The 17,629-nt window shown below is 35.0% G+C and overlaps 1 protein-coding gene across 1 annotated transcript; it reads right to left on the minus strand.

Moving 5' to 3' along the window:
• Positions 1-571: 571 nt before the first annotated feature.
• On the minus strand, positions 572-1,899 carry LOC136066338 (uncharacterized). The gene is made up of 2 exons (XM_065770475.1): positions 1,534-1,899; positions 572-1,102 (listed from the first exon to the last, which is right to left on the minus strand). Exons 1-2 carry the CDS (start codon positions 1,864-1,866, stop codon positions 572-574), a joined length of 864 nt encoding a protein of 287 aa, XP_065626547.1. The 5' UTR covers positions 1,867-1,899.
• Between the last annotated feature and the right edge of the window lie 15,730 nt (positions 1,900-17,629).

Genomic DNA, 17,629 nt, shown 5'->3' on the forward strand with positions numbered 1-17,629 from the left:
CATTTTACGGAAATTAAATTCTGGTGTTTGGTTCGGTTAAATATTTTACGGAAAATGCTTGTTGTTTTACGGAAAATCAATTTTTATGTTTGGTTGAGGTAAACATTTTACGGAAAATGAAATCCATTTTTTTCCGGAAAATCAGTTTTCATGTTTGGTTTGTGAATTAATTTTACGGAAAATATAAAATGCCTTGAAATTGAGACTCCTGCATTTGTAGACAAACCTGTAATAATTCATCCACTTCAACATACACATTCATTGCATATACATAACTGTAACAGTGCAAAAATAATCATCCGCTTCAACATCAAAAATAATCATTTAAATATGCCGATAATATTAATATAAAAAGTCACATTCATCGTTCACCATTGTCATTACACCTCCATGGTGTACAAAAACGATACCTACTCGTGGTATCTGAATAGTACAAATACATAATTTCGGCAACTGTATTGTCCCAATAATACAAAGTACTATATATATAATACAATGGTAGGTTAATACTAGTTCTACAACAAAAGCGAATTCATAAAGCTACCATCACAGTTTACAAAAAACAGGCAAGTCAAAGTTGTGAGAAAAAAAAACTATCCAGCCACATCTTTCGCAGCCTAGCATTCTTGGCCAGAAATCCCCGTGCTACCTTCTCATTTTCACACAGATGGTCAAACGCAGTTGCAAGCATTTCTTCACTATACCCATCTGCCATCATAGCCATAACCTCATTATAAAGAGATGTGTAATCTACCGGGCCCCGATTGATTTCTTTAAGAGCCGTAGCTATATCCTTCAACTGATCAGACAGATCAGTCAACACGCTATCATCAACAGTAGAATGTGCACGACCTCTTTTACGGGACTTGGAAATTCCCGACCCAGTTGTGGAGGACTCAACTACATTCTTACCTTTTTCGACCACATCTTCCTCCACATTATCAGCAACAAATTCAGCACTGTCGCCATTATCTGGCTCATTTTCATAATCTATATAGGACTTTGAAAAGCCACCAGTGGCTGTGTCCTTGCCCACAACAAGAGCTAACTCATCATACATCTCTATTTTCTTGTTTAGAAAATCTGCATGCTTTCGATGCGCCTGTAAGGGAGAAAGGAACGTATAATAACAGTGCAATAATTACTTCCCTCATAAATTCAATATTCAACGCATTAATGATGTCAGTAAACAAAAAAATCTGTTATTACATGAAACATAAAGTGGGTGTCCATCCTTGTCAAATTAAACATAAAATCATGGTGCGGAATAGATGCGGCATAACATCTAGCTATGGTAGTGTGACATTACTCTAAAGTTTACTTCATAAATCATGATAAAGTTTACTTCACACCAGTATATAATTTACTAAAACTTCATCTAACCTCTAACATTTATTCATAGATGTCTTCTTTGAAACTATGAATATCTTTTTAAATAAATTCTTTGCCTTCAATTTCCAAACTAAAATATCAATTTATGGACAAAAACATATATTATCATTTATATTAAGAAAATATAATTGTAAGGCATACCATGACTTCTTCTTGGTACGTCTTTGCGTCGCATGTTATCATTTTGAGATTATCATCCCAACCGAAGCCACTCTTCTTTCGAAGTTTCTCAATAGTGGACCACATGGTCCTTAGAGTACGCATCCGATTGTCTACGTAGGAGGGGTGGCACTCAACCCCAAATTGGGCACTTATCTCCTTCGCTACAAGAGCGAAGGAGCCTGCCCTAAAGGTGCTAGAGGGCTTGTTGCCCTTTGCAGCCTCCTGTGCAAGTATCCTCAGCATCATTTCATGCATAGGCGGCAGCCACCTAAATTGCTTGCTGGTGCTCATTTTTTCTTTGCCCTTTGACATTACTACATATGAAAATTGTATAGTCAGAGTAGCATTTATTAATTGAGCTCGGAATATGAACAACGAATCAAACACACATACAACCACGCTTATAAAATGTGTACAATAGAATGAAATATGCTAACACGGAAAATAACAATGTAATACCATCAAGTAACAATGTAATGCTGAAAATACAAGTTCATTACGCCACTAGAAGTCTATAGTAAATACATTGTCTTTACGAAAAATAAAAACACATATTACAATTTTAAAAATGTAAATAAAGTACTACTCTCCACTCCTCATATAATCAGACCACATAACTTGGCATATCTCATCTCTCTTAGCATTCCACATTCTACTGTCTTCAACGGACTCCCGACGTGATTGTGTTTCTTGTTGGGGTCACTGGCGAGGTGGTGGAACGGCGTTGAGTGGATCGGACTCGCCGGTGACTGCTGGTGGTGGAACGGCGTCGAAATGGTGCTGGGACTGCGTCGAACGGCGTCGAACGGCGTCGAAATGGATCTGCGTTCTTCGCTCGCACAATGTCGCCGGCGGATCGGACTGGGTTTGGGACTGGATCGGACTGCGGATCGGACTGGGTTTGGGACTGGGTTGTGGGATTTGGATCGGACTGCGGATCGGACTGGGTTTGGGACTGGATCGGTCAGTTTTTCTGGGTTTAAACTTCTGGGTTTCTCGATTTTTTTGGTGGATCGGTCAGTGTTTCTGGGTTAAACTTCTATTTTTTGGTTGATCGGATGCGTGGGTTTCTCTTTTTGTCTGGGTTTTTGGCTCTTGCTGAGTGTGTTTTTTGTGTTCTCACTTGTTCTCTCTCAGGCTCTCTTCTTTTCTGTGTTCGCGTGCGAGACCCGGAAATGGTTTGAAGGTAAAATAAAAGCGTAAAACCATTTCCGGGTCAAGGGTGAAAATTCGGTCAAAGTGTATGCATATTTTCCGGAAAATGAGTTTTTCGTTGCCAGCCAAACGCATGGGTCAGGTGGTAAATGATTTCCTGAAATCATTTACCACCAAAACAAACGCAGCCTTTGTGGAAAAAAATTACTGTTCATGCACAGTGTGCACTGTTCATGCACTATTTACTCATTAAAAAATATTAAAAATGTTCTCACAGTACTATTTACATATTTAAAAATTATTTTGTTACAGTATTTTCAGCAACAATCAATTTTCAGCAACTTTCAGCAACAATAAGTTGTATCCAAACGGACCCTTTATATTGTTTCTTGGAATTATTCTCCTTAATAATTTACACTAACTAAAATGTCTTAAATTCTTACAAGCATATACCCGCAGCAAATACTATGGGAATCATTCCTCAGGTAATTAATACAACATTGGTCCGTTTGGATACAACTTATTGTTGCTGAAAGTTGCTGAAAATTAATTGTTGCTGAAAATACTATAACAAAATAATTTTTAAATATATAAATAATACTGTAGGATCCATTTTTAATATTTTTTAATGGGTAAATAGTGCATGAACAGTGTGCACTGTTTATGCACAGTAATTTTTGTCCCACAAAGTCAACAAAAGCTGGCAAAGAAAAAAAAAAAAAAAAATGCAGGAAGAAACACAACGCAACTAACCACGCTATCCAAATCCTCACCATATCTCAATTAGACAAATATGGTCACCAAATAATAATTCCTGACAATGCCAGAAACATTTTCATTATAGAATTTTAGTTCAAGATTAAGGGAAAAAAAATCATTTCTATGAACCTTATTTAGTTATTTATTTTCATAGGTAAGAATAAAAAAGGAACCAAATTTAGAGTGATATTGTTAGTCACCTTAAGTCCAATGGTGAATAAAAAGGACATGCATATGAAAATTTTTTATTATGACGAAGGAAAATAATTTTACTTACAGAAAGCACACAAATTCTTCATACTAAACACTTGGCAGGTAATACAGCTTCCAAAATTTTCTTCACTACAATACTCTAAAGGGCCTGTATGTCAGCTGGCTCATGCCATGTTTACTAAAAGAAAAATACACCATTGTGTCGTACCAGTGCACATATTAACATAGATGCAATAATTAATCATGTATATTATTATGTATAGGGTTCTTCACATGTTTTAATTCTTGGATCTTGATTGTTCATTTTAATCTTAGATCTATGATCAGTTGCCATTGAGTCTTAGATCTATAATTATTTCATGCATAAGAGGTCTCTCTTGTTTTCTGAATAAAAAATTAGATCAAAAGTTTCTTTTGTAAAATTCATTCTATCTTTTTCATCAAAAACCAGTTCTGTATTTTTCCATAAAAAATTCATTATTTTCCATAATTAAAACCAAATATGTATCTTTTCTATAAAAAATCATTGTTTGACATAATAAAACCATATCTGTATTTCCCTATTAAAAAATCATGGTTTTACATAATAAAAATCAGATCCGCATTTTATCATAAAAAATTCATTGTTTCCACGTCATAAATTTTGGATTTGAATATTTTTCATAAGAGTAATGTTATAGCCACAAACTATTTTACAATATTTTTACAAATTATTGATATGGCAAATTCTTATTAGTTCTAATATGAGTCCACCACTAACATCACATATGTTTATTAATGATTATTTGAAAATTACTAAAGCTACATCAGCAATTTGTAAAAATATTGTAAAATAATTTGTATTTGTAGCATTACTCTTTTCATACAAACCCATAATCTTTCATAATAAACATCATATTTGAGTATTTTTGTCAAAAGCATCATTTTTTTTTTCTTTTTTGCATAAAAAATTAGATTTGAACTTTTTCATTAAAAAAAAAAGTCATCTTTTAATTCATAACAAAATAAATCAAACATTTAAAAAAAAAATAAAATATATATTCTTTGCATAGAAATATGTAGACCTAAGATTCTTAAATAGAATTTAATCATTGATATAGGAAAACTAACAATTTCATATTGTATCTCATAGTTTGTTGCATGTCATTGGTTGTGGTACATAATGGTCATTCATAGTCTAGAAGATTGGACTTTGTCCGGGCAAAGTGGGTGCCTAACACCTCCCCACTCAGTAACCTATCCCTTAAACCTTAGGTTTTTGGTTCAAGCTTCATGTTTTGTCGTTTTTTGGTAGATTGTATTTAGGACCAAAGTTTTGTCTCTTTTTACTTAAATTGTAACTAGGACCAAAGCGATGTAAATTGTCTAACAATTGTAAATTTGATACATTCAATAAAATTCAGATTAAATTCATTTTTCTTATTTTTTGTAAATATAAATAAATGGTGACTCCACACAATTAAAACCCAAAGAGGTACCAAGTACACTATTTTGAAAGCTCTAGTTTTGGTCTCTCATAGTGGCGACTCTGCTGGGGATGTTAAGGGCTAAACTTCATGTCAAACTTAGTGTCCATTTGAGAACAGCTTATTTAGCTAAAATTGAAAACTTTTTGCTGAAAGTACTGTAGATAAAGGTAAAAGTTAGTTGAATAGTACAGTGGGACTCATGAATAGTACTAAAAAGTGCAGTGAGACCCGTGAATGGTAGTAAAAATAAGCTGAAATTGCAAATAAGTTGAAAATTTTTAGCTTGTCCCAAACGGACACTTAGGATGACCAATTATGTACCCTTGTGTGTCTTGTATGATATTGTATGTTATAGTTTTGAAATGACATGATTGTTTGTTTACAGTTTTCCTTAACTGTCATTGTGCATGCCATGAAATTACAACAATTATGCATGAACCCATTTCAAAAATTTGATAGTAATAATGATGGATCACCAGTCTTCCTTAGATTCGGGTACCCAATAGTGCAAACTCATGAACTCATAGCCCAAATTCACCTGTTCATTTCTTGTTGACTACAAACAACAAATAATGTAGTCTGGACCAACGCAATGTTCATTACGTTACAAGTTGAGAGTTGTAACGTCCTAACTATGGGAAACATTGAAACAACAAACCCAACCTACAATGTAATGACTATATAACCTATCCTTAGGTCGGTCCAAATAAATGTTGGATTGCATTTTTTGCGTTAATGTTTTTATTGCTCAAATGATTGAAATGGATGGGAAAGTAGCTTTGATTGATTAAAACCAACCTACCTTTTCATAGGGGAGAATCTGTCCAAGATTAGGGGGAAGATTAGAAAGAGAACCTAAAAGTGAAAGCCAAGCAAGTTCAAGCTCAAGACCCATCATAGTTTTACAAACCCTACACGTAGAAGCTACTCCACAGTTCTAGCACGATAATTCGGTGTTTAACTCTTAAAAAAGCCCAATTGAAGTAAGATTAGAAGATTCCATCACCATGACAAAAGGGAATGAACATTAGAACACAGAAGAGCCAATGAGCACTCAAAAGCTTCTAAACACGAGGTTGGCTTAGCCAATCAGGTTTAGCTGAGCGAGGATATGAACCCCATGGTCCAACAATTCCAAAGCATGACAAATGACCGAGAAGAAGAAAAAACTAACCGAACTCCATCAATAACAGAACAAGAGAAGAGGATCAATTACAAACTAAGCAAAATGGAGGAATTGATAAAGAAGTAGTCCAGAAGGTTAGATGATCTCATAGACTACCATTTACTCTCCTTGTTTCCAGATGTAAGACTACCTCCTAAGTTCAAGATGCCAACTCTAGACAAGTTTGTTGGTACTGGTTGTCCCAAGTTGCATCTCAAAATGTACATAAGAGCCATGCAACCCTTAGAGGCCACTGAAGAAATGCTAGTTCAAATGTTTCAAACTTTGGCAGGAGCTGCCCTTAGATGGCTCCTCAATATGAAAGATACCAGAAATCGAAATGGGGAAGACATATGTAGAGAGTTTCATAAGCAATGCAAGTATAATATAGAGGTGAACATAGCACAAAGAAATCTTGAAACCACTAAGCAAGACCCCAAGGAATCGTTCTCAACTTTTATAACTAAATGGAAGTCTAAGGCTACCCAAATGATTACTAAGCCCAATGAGAAAGAACAGTTAACTATGGTTGTAAAAAATCTTTTGCCAATATGTCATAAATATTTGTTTGCACAATATTTTCCAAACTTCAAAGCCCTTACAACAGCGTGTATACAAATTGAAGACACAATTAACAATGGGACAATAAAAAATGAGGAAGCCTTAAGGCTAAGAAGAATTTTGGATCCTTAAACTCCAAGATCGCTAAAGTGTCCCGCATATATAAGGCCAACCCTTATTAACTCATTGCCCCAATTCAGGCATCAAAATGCCCATTGCAAAAGGCCCAGAAGATAGTTCCATGAGTTATATATGCCACTAAGCAAGTTTTTGATAAGTTGAAAGCAAAAGGGTTGACAAAGACCCTTGAACCAAAGCTGGTCCCTAACCTGCTACTGACAAGATTTTATGTGAATAAGAGATGCTCATACCATCAAGGCCCAAGTCATGAATCATGACACCAATGTGTGTTTTAACCTTAGACATACAATACAAGACTTGATAGACAATATGGTGATTACGCCTCCCAAAGGCCAAATGTGGCTAACAACCCATCACTCAATCACAACATGAGTCGATGACCCCAAATCAATTTTTTGCTTTTGTTAGAAATACTGAATGTAATCGTATTGTATTTCATGTATAAAAGAATGTACATAGATGCCTTTATATATGAGGCATATGTGTGCAGTAGAAGTAAATATGTGTGCTATACAAGTAACCTAACTGGGCCTAAAGCCCACAACACTATATATGTTAACAGCCCCCCTCAAACTCAAGGTGGATGTGAGACCAACTTGAGGTTGTCAACCAAAGTACGAAGGCGTCCCTTAGGATGTGACTTGGTGAAGATATCCGCAAGTTGATCTTTAGAGGAGACTGAGATCAGCTTGAGAGCACCATGGACAAGATGAAAACGGATAAAATGACAATCGATCTCAATGTGTTTAGTCTGTTCATGGAAGACATCATTATGAGCAATATGAATAGCACTCTGGTTGTCACAATAAAGAAGAGTAGCAGAGGATGTAGACACACCTAAGTCTTTGAGAAGCCATCGTAGCCAAAGGAGCTCAGATGTGGTATCAGCAAGGGCACGATATTCTGCTTCAATACTGGAGCGGGCCACATGAGTTTGTTTCTTGCTTCGCCAAGAAATCAGAGAAGAACCACGAAGAAAGCAATAACCAGTGGTGGACCTGCGATCAGTGGGGTCTCCTGCCCAATCAGCATCAGAAAATGCACGAAGAGTAAGAGGAGACTGAGCAGAGTAGAAAAGACCATAGAAGAGAGTGCCCTTTAAGTATCGAAGAATGCGCAGAACAACAGCATAGTGAGTCGATCGTGGAGCAGACAGATACTGGCTCACTTGGTGAACAGCATAGGAAATGTCTGGATGAGTGACAGTGAGATAAACCAAGCTGCCAACCAAGCATCTGTAAAGAGAGGGATTAGACAATGGTTCCCCCCTGAGGGAGTCAGATGCGCATCAAGCTCAACTGGAGTGTCCACAGTCTTGCTATCAGTGAGTCCAGCGCGAGACAAGAGTTCAGAGGCATACTTGGCTTGAGTAATATAAAGTCCATCTGTAGAATGAGTGATTTCAAGACCCAAGAAGTAGCTGAGATATCTAAGATCTCTCATCTCAAACTGCTGACTGAGAAAAGCCTTGAGTTCTTGAATGCCACTGAGGTCATCACCAGTTATGATCATATCATCCACATATAAGAGGAGTAAAATAGTGCCTTTGTCAGTGCGACGAAGAAATAAGGCAGAATCATAGTGACTGGCCATGTAACCCAAGTGAGAGATGGTAGAGCTGAATTTGGCAAACCAAGCTCGTGGAGCTTGTTTAAGGCCATAAAGTGCACGTCGAAGGTGGCAAACCTTATTTGAGTCAACAGAGAGACCAGAAGGAAGTTGCATATACACTTCTTCACTTAAATCCCCATTAAGAAATGCATTTTTGACATCCATCTAAAAAAGGTCCCATTTACTGGCAGCAGCAACAGCTAAGAGGGCACGAACAGATGAGATACGGGCAACTGGAGCAAAAGTTTCTTCATAATCAATCCCATACTCTTGTGTAAAACCTTTTGCAACAAGACGAGCTTTGTAGCGCTCAATGGACCCATCAGAGCAAGTCTTAATCTTGTAGATCCACTTACAACCAACCATAGATTTCCCAGGAGGAAATGTCACCAAATCCCAAGTATGGTTTTTAGATAATGCATCAAGTTCCTCTTTCATTGCAATCTACCAAAAAGGGTCAGTGGAAGCCTCACGATAGGTGTGAGGCTCGTGTAGTGTAGCAAGAGCAGTGTAACAATGATAGTCAAGTAAATGTGCAGGAATAAATCTTACCCGAGTTGAGTGACGAGGTGGAATGTCTTGTGCAAGATCTTCAGGCGGAGCAGGAGCAGGAGACCCAAGCTCAGGATTGGGGTTGGGTAGCTCGTCTTCAACCTGTTCATCTTCCACCTGTTCATTAAAGGGTGAACTAGGAAAGGGATCAGTGATATCTGGTGGTTGGATAGAGAAGTCTACAGTAACAGAATCAGGAGCAACTATAGGAGGATCAGGGGCAGCATAGGATGACGTGGCGCTGACGTCAGCAGGTGACTGGATGCTGACGTAAGCTAGGGCTGACGTGGCACTGATGTCGTCACGCGTGACGTCAGCTTGAACTGAGGACGGCGCGTGTGGCGCGTGGGGCGCGTGGGGCTCAGTTTCAGAAGCTTCTGGCGGCGCGTGAGGGCGCGTGGGCACTCCGATGGCTGCGAGGCTTTCACCAACAGGTAGATCATTCCAAGACAGTCTCAGTGATACCTCCAGAAACAAGATCGGAGCAATATTCGAGGCGGGATGACACGTGCAGTGATCTTGTGCGGTGTTGGACTTCTCAACGATGGCGGCTGCAGGTTCGGAATTCGAAGACAACGTTTGGAAGACGTCGGGGGTTCAACGGCGAGAGGTTGCGGCGACTGTTGTGATGGCGGAAGCGATGTTGAGAGTGCAGTAACACCAATAAAGATAAGACTGCTAAGAAAAGGTCAGAGCAGTGGCTCTGATACCATGTTAGAAATACTGAATGTAATTGTATTGTATTTCATGTATAAAAGAATGTACATAGATGCCTTTATATATGAGGCATATGTGTGCAGTACAAGTAAATATGTGTGCTATACAAGTAACCTAATTGGGCCTAAAGCTCACAACACTATATATGTTAACAGCTTTTAGAGGAAGAAGAGAAGAAAGATCTGGCTAAGTTGAACCACAACATTCAGGAGTGGCTTATGCTAAAAAGCTTTTGTTCACATCATTTCTGGTATTGGGTTAGGGATTGGCCTTGGTTCAAGAGGTTTGAGCAACCCTTTTACCTTTAACTTGTTAGAGACTTGGCATAGTGGCATGTATAGCTCATGAAATTGTCTTCTAGACTTTGGCAATTGATCTTGAAACGATTGAACAAGGAAAATGAGCTAATACAAATCAGTCTTGTATATGTGGGATACTTCAACAATTTTGGATTTTGACGATCCAAAATTGTTCTTGGCCCTAGGCGCCTCTTCATTTATTGTACCATTATTACTGCATCTTCGATCTAATTCCCCGCTGCAATGAGAGCCTTAAAGCTAGAGAAGTACCATGCAAACAATTACTTGTGATATACAGGCAATAGGTTCTTCACCACCATAGTTAACTGTCCCTTCTCACTAGGCCGATTGATCATTTGTGCGGCCTTGGCTTTCCATTTGGTCATTAAAGCTGAAAAAGACTCTTTGGGATCTTGTTTGGTAGTCTCAAGGTCTCTACAAGTGATATCTACCTCTGTGTTGTACTTGTATTATTTATGAAACTCCCTACAAATGTCTTCCCAAGTTCGAGTGCACGTCTTCCAAAATCAAAAACCACCTAAAGGGCTGCCCTAGTCAGGATGTTTTGGACCATCTAAGCCAAGTAGCCAACATTTCCTCTGTAGCTCCTAAAGGTTGCATGGCCCTCATGTCCATCTTGAGGTGGGATTTTGGACATCTTGTTCCATCAAATTTGTTTAAGGCTGGTATCTTGAATTTAGGCGGCAGCCTTACATTTGGAAATAGAGAAAGTAACTATTAATCTATAGCTTCATTGAACCTTCTAGACTTCTTAATCATCTCTTCCATCTTTCCCTTCTTTTCCATCATCTTCTTTTCATGTTCTGTCATAAGTGCGGGTTGATTAAACTTTTCTTCCTCATGGCCATGTTTTAAGCTCTGGAACTATTGGACTATAGCATTCATGTCCTCCCTTCGTTGAATTTGGCTCGCCACCATAGTATTCAGCAACTCTTGTACATTCATGGTCTCTTTAGCATTATGGTTCTCATTTTCCTCAGCCATTATAATAGAATTTTTTTTGAAGTATGAGGGGTAGACGGATGTAGGCTTCCTTGAGAGTTATATACCGGATTGTTGTGTTGGAATTGTGGAGTTGCCTTTGCTTGAATTGGTTGTAATACTGCAATCAACCTTGAGCTTGAACTAGCTTGAGATGAACTTTCACTTTTGGGGTGTATTTCAAGTCGACCTTCTGATTTTGACCATCTTCCCTTATTAGGAAAATACGTGTGGTTTTTGGCCAATCATTACTTGTACCTTTCTATTTAATGATTGAGCAATTGAAACCAAACACACACAATATGCAAATGAAATTTTAGCATGGACTGGCCTATGGACATGTTCTATTGGTCATTACATTTATAGGGTGGGTTGTTGTTTTGAGGTTTCTCACGGATGTTACACCTCCCAACTTGTAACATAATGAATGTTGCGTTGGTCCAAATGTCATGGTCTATCTTTTGTAATCAATAAGAAATGATCAAGTGATTTTGCGTGATGGGTTGGTGAGTTCATCGTTGGGTACCTAAATCTAATGAAGACTACCAGATTTTGAAAGAGTTTGCACGGACAATTGTTGTAAAGTTTATATCATGACATACAATGACATTTAGGAAAAGCTATAAACAAACAAACATGATATTTAAAGCTTTAACAAACAAAGATATGGATTGGCCATCCTTAGCCTAATATGAAGTTTAATCCTCCACATCCTAAGTGGAGTTGCCATTGTGAGAGGCCGGAAAACTAGATGCTCTCAAAAAGACTAGTAGAATCTCTTTTGGGGTTAATTATTTTGTGGAGTTACCAATTATTTTTTATTATTAAAAAAAAAAAAAAACTGTAAAATGAATAACTTTGTATCACATTGATAATTTTTACAATCGATAGTAGTTTATAAGGGTTTGGTCCTAATTACATTCTTAAGAAAGCACAAGGCTTTGGTCTTAAATACATCCTATCAAAAAAATAAAAAATAAAAAAAGATTAAACATTGATCTTTGAACCAATATTTTAGGCTCGGTGACTATGTTACAAAATGGAAAGATATTAAGCATCCACTTTGCCCGAAAAATCCAGTCTTTTAGACTTTGAATGGCCATTCACATATCCACATACAAGACACAACACAAAAAATACATGTTGATATTGGATCTAGAGTTATTCTTTCAACTAAAATTCATAGATCTATTTTAAAAGTAAAGTTTTAAAAGATTTAGAGATTAATTAGATAGAAAAGTAGATCTAAGGGATTGAAAATTAGATCTATGATTTATGCATGAAAAATATATATCTTTATAGATAGAAAAATATCAGATATGTTTTTATTATATAAAAAGTATTTTTTTTTTAATAAGAAAATACTAGATCTAGTTTCATACTATGCAAAGAAAGCATTTTTATTAATAAAATAGTAAACCTGGAATTATTTTGTGGAAGAAGATATTTTTATGAAGAAAATATCAGATCTAATTTTTTTTTTATAACAAATAAATGATTTTTATAAGATGAAAAAATCAGATATGTTTTTTGCTTAAGGAAGTGAAGAATTTAATACATGAAAATATCAGATTTGGTTTTTGTTTAAGAAAGAAATGATTTTTTATAAGAAAAAAAATATCAGATTTTATTTTTGTTTAAGAAAATGAAAATTTTAATAGATGGAAAGAAGTTTTTTAATACATAAAATATTAGGTCTAAATGTATAATCAAAAAAGCATTTTAGATATGAAAAATACTAGATCTAGATATATTGTATATGGAAAAACATTTTTAACATGGAAAATAGTAGATCTATAAATTATTAAAAGAGTAACCCTAAATCTAAGATCACATTTTACACATATTGATTCTAAAGCATAGGAGACAATAGATCTAATAATTCCTCATGTGAACAATTCAAATCTAACAATTAAAACATGTGAGAAATTCAAATCTAGCATAGAAATTTAGATATAGCAATTAAAAGCATGTGAGAAATTCAGGTCTAGCAATTAAAAGCATGTTATATACCTGCATATAGTGACGAAAGCAAAGGGGATTCTCTTAGAAATGTGAGAGATCTTGAAAATAAAATCAACTGCTAGATTAATGAAATCAGTAATGAAGTTATGTTCTCTCTAATTTCTTAGAGAAATGTACCAATAAATGAGAAAAACTTGAGGAGAGTCTACAAAAATCTAATGTAGTGAAGATCAGAATTCGTGTAGAGTTTCAAGAATCTCTCAAAAAATAGGGGAATAATGGGTGCCTTTACTAATGGGTGTGTAAGTTTTGTAAACAGTACCCCATTTTATGACACATCGGCATGTTAGTTCTTTTTCATGAATGCAGGATACGTGGTATTTAACCTCTCTAAAAGAAGCTTTATCTTCACTACCATGAGCTTAGGAGTACACAGAGTCTATTAAAAAGAGACAAAAGAGTTGCCACCAAGTTATGGGTCCAGGAACCGAAACATGACTCTATGATGGTTTTTCTACTAGACTAGGTTCGGAGTTAGGATACAAGATAGGAAGAGGTTTAGCACTCCAAGCCTTCCTCACCGTAACTGACCTTCATATGTCATTGTGTAATTGGATGGAGTATGAGCTATCCTAAAGCCTAGGTAGCGATCTACATGTCTTGTGAGACAAGGAAAAGTGAGTAAAACATGTGATCATGCAAGCGCATAGAGAGATAGGTACGGATAAAGGCAAACAACTAATGGCATCAAGCTCAACATCAACATATGTATAGAGCATCATATCAAAAACATCTAAGTGTGTGTATGTGTATACCCAATCATGCATGTGTACAAGACACATTCATGTGGATACCAACCAAGATTGGAAACTTTGTTCGGGATGAGTGATTAAGTATTATGAGAAAATATTATTAATTGAAGTGAAAAGTTTCATTAACTTGAGTATCTTCCTTTATTAGACTTAGGTGGTCTTGATTCATCACGAATGATCTTGCATAGTTGAAGGATCAACCTGAATCTTGATTAATTGAGAAAGGATTAATATATGTGTGTGTGTTTCTCCAATAAAAAAGAAAAAAGAAAAAAGAAAAAAGAGAAAGGATTGATTTTTGACTTTTATGTTACCCTTTAAGTTCAAATTAATTACCTTAATTATCTTGAAACTACTTAAGATGCTTTTCTTATGTTTGACTAGTCAACTAATTTCCAAAAGGGATACTAATTGACTATTGGCTTTATTGAGTTTGAGAAAAATAATTAGCATTTGTGAGTTAGAAATCTTCCTTAAATATCTCTAATTCTTTTAAGGGAAATGCTAATGAATGCCCTTAGAGCACTGGTTAATAATCTATTTAAAGAAAATTTTTATGAGAAATGAAAAAAAAAAAAAAAGTAATTAATATTTTAGCAGCTTTTTCATTTCTCATAAAAGTGGTATCAAAACTTTTTTAAAATAAATTATTAACGAGTGCTCTTAGGGCACTCGTTAGCAAAACCCTTCTTTTAATTACCTTGTGGGGTTCAAATCGAAATTAAAGAGTGGATGAGAGAGGAAGGAGAAGGTGCTTTAGGGTTTTAGATTCTTATAGAAGAAAGAAAAGGAGAGATCTTTTAATTGTTTTGGGTTTTCTTACATATAATGCAAAATTAAACAAGAAAAGACTATACACACACACACACACACACACACACACATATATATATATATATATATATTTAAAACAAATAAAGCAGTTAAAGAAAGATAATAAAACATAAATTTAAAACTGATAAAGTAATAAAAAAAAAAAAAAAAAAAAAAAAGGGAAAGAAATCTGGTTAAGCAAAGGTTACAGCAAAGGATACCTCACCCAAAGTCTAAACTTTTTTTTTTTTTGAGAGAGTTTAAAACCTACGATGTCCACTCCTAATAATTACTCTTTATCATCAGACCAAAACACCAATAAGTTTTTGGTGTAAGCGGAAATTGAACCTAGATCTCTTATTCAACCATCAAAAACTTTATCAATTGAGCTAACTGGAACCCACCGCCCGAAGTCTAAACTAACAATCACACTTTGAGGGCATGATAAATTTTAGATAAACTCCACTGTGTTGATTTCTTATCATGTTATATAATTGTAGGGTGAGAGGATTGTGAATCATCCAAATTTGTGAAATAAGTAGACTAAATCAGTTTTTCTTATTTCTATTACTTCTACAGTTCTACTACTACCAAAAATTACAAAAGTCAATGTTCTACGATAAGCAAGCCATATTTGTGTGGTCCATAATTGCTGAAAATAATATACGAATTGGTGGTCATAGAGGCACTGCTATTTTCTATCTTCTATGTAAAAATTTTACAATAAAATTATAAAATATAAAATTGTGTAACAGTTTATGTGCAACAAGTTTAACCATACAATAAAATAAATATCTAACGTATATAAAACACAGCACAACGTAATAAGCAGACTAAATATAACTTATAATATAAATTTATTCTGATTCGAAAGAGGGAGAACACTCAAGCACTCACCAATTGATCAATCAGTCTGTGTAGAGGCTGGGAGCCACTGGTGGTCGCTGGAGCCTGCCCTTATGTGGATCTCCTCCATTTGATGTGGTGAATCTGGCGAGGCGTGCACCATGCAGAGGCTAGGCGGCGTGGTTTTTCTGAGGTTTAAGTAGTAACCGGTAAGGGATTATATAGGTATTTTGGAAAATTTATTTTTTTTGAGAAATCAGAAACCAAGGAACATGGGCCAGATTTTATTTTATTTTATTTTTTTTGGGTTTGTTTGTACTAATACAAATTATTATGGGTAAGGTAATGTGTTTGAAATACAAATTAAATAGCTATAGAAGCTGTGTTTAGAGAGCTGATCATTGAAGGTGATAACGCCGGTGTCATGCAAAGCTTGCATTTCCCACAACCTCATAGATCAAGACTCGGGTATTTTTTATTTGAAATACAATAAGTCACATGGCTGATCTTAGACATGGTTCTTTCTCATGCAACTCCATGCACAGGTAACATGGTAGCACATTCTCTGGCTAGTTTGTGGTAGAAGAGTTGGTGTGTGTAGTTAACATTCCCATTTTAATAAGTTTAAAGTAGTTTTAAAATGGAGGAATATTTGGCACAAAATTAAAGCAGATTCAAATCTAGTTAGTATTATGACTGTGAGATGCATGGTTTAATTTAGAATTATATGTAAATAAATCAAAATTATATTAATACTTAAGGTTCACATGATTAAAAAAAAAGCTATTGATTTTAGGTTGTATAAAACACACTCATATATATATAGTGAGCCACTTTATACAAATATTAAATTTCTTGTTAATATAATTTTAATATAAGAAGAATTTTTAATTTCTTGCCATTTTGTGGTAAAGTTTTCTGTAGAGTAAACTATTGATAATAGAATTTTAAGATACAATAAACTTTTTTAATAATTAATAAGAATGTATTACTTGTAGAATTTTAGTTAAATTAGAATTTTAAATTTTTTGAAATTTAAGAAAGAGTTCTATTTAGAGTAAATTATTGGTAATGGTGTTTAATTTCGGAAAACTATATGTTTGTCACAAAGCCAAGATAATTGCTCACCAATTTTTAAGATCCAAGTTTTATTATATTGTAGCTGATTGCAAGTCTTTCTAGGTATCAAAGTAATATCTAAGAATAGTATCAGCATGTACACTCTAACTTACTTCTCCCAAAAAAAAAAAAAAAAAATCTAACATCCTATCTAATTTAAATTTAACCTATAACTATGAGTAACTATTATAAAAAGAGTTTAATTGCATGCTTTAAACTTCAAAGCAATCACCGCATCATTATAAACTAACCAAAATGATAAGCATTTTATATAAAGTAGTGCTGAATAGAAGCCCCAATTCAATAATAAAGAAAGAACAAGGTTAACAGGAGAGAGACTTACATGGAAATTAGACTGGTGTATAAAAAGTTTCTCTGGAAAGTAAATAGGAGGTCGTTGAATTTCACTTCGTGAAGAAAAATTGAGAATTTTATAGATTTGGAGGAATTTCCATTAGATGAAGAAGTTTGAATTATAATCAAGTTAATTAGAATTTCTAATTAACTTTAGAATTGTAGGAGAAAGAGAATGTGAGACGACAATATGAAAGAACTCGTGAGATGAAGAATTATTTGGTCTTGGTTTGAAACTAACGAAGAGGCCTTCACAAAAATATGAGCAGCTGTCTTCTACATGATGCTTATATATGATGTTATAGAGGGTTACTAACTTAGAATAATAAAATAAAATAAAAAAATACAAAGTTTAAAGCTATCCGGATACTCCTGACTCTCTTTTTTTTTTTTTTTTTTTTTTTTTTTAAAGAGAAAATCCGGATACTCCAATTGATGGAAGAGTTTTATTCCTAAAACCAAGTCTATGTTTCAGAATAATAGGAATATAAATTTATTCCTAAAACAAGACTTTGTTTTATA

Source organism: Quercus suber, unplaced genomic scaffold (assembly GCF_002906115.3).
Source record: "Quercus suber isolate HL8 unplaced genomic scaffold, Cork oak 2.0 scaffold_31, whole genome shotgun sequence".
NCBI lineage: Eukaryota > Viridiplantae > Streptophyta > Magnoliopsida > Fagales > Fagaceae > Quercus > Quercus suber.

Coding starts and splice junctions, on each gene's coding strand:
- LOC136066338 (XM_065770475.1), bottom strand. CDS start 1,866: ATGTCAAAGGGCAAAGAAAAAATGAGCACCAGCAAGCAATTTAGGTGG. Junction 1,103..1,533: donor CGTACCAAGAAGAAGTCATG/GTATGCCTTACA, acceptor TCTCCCTTACAG/GCGCATCGAAAGCATGCAGA.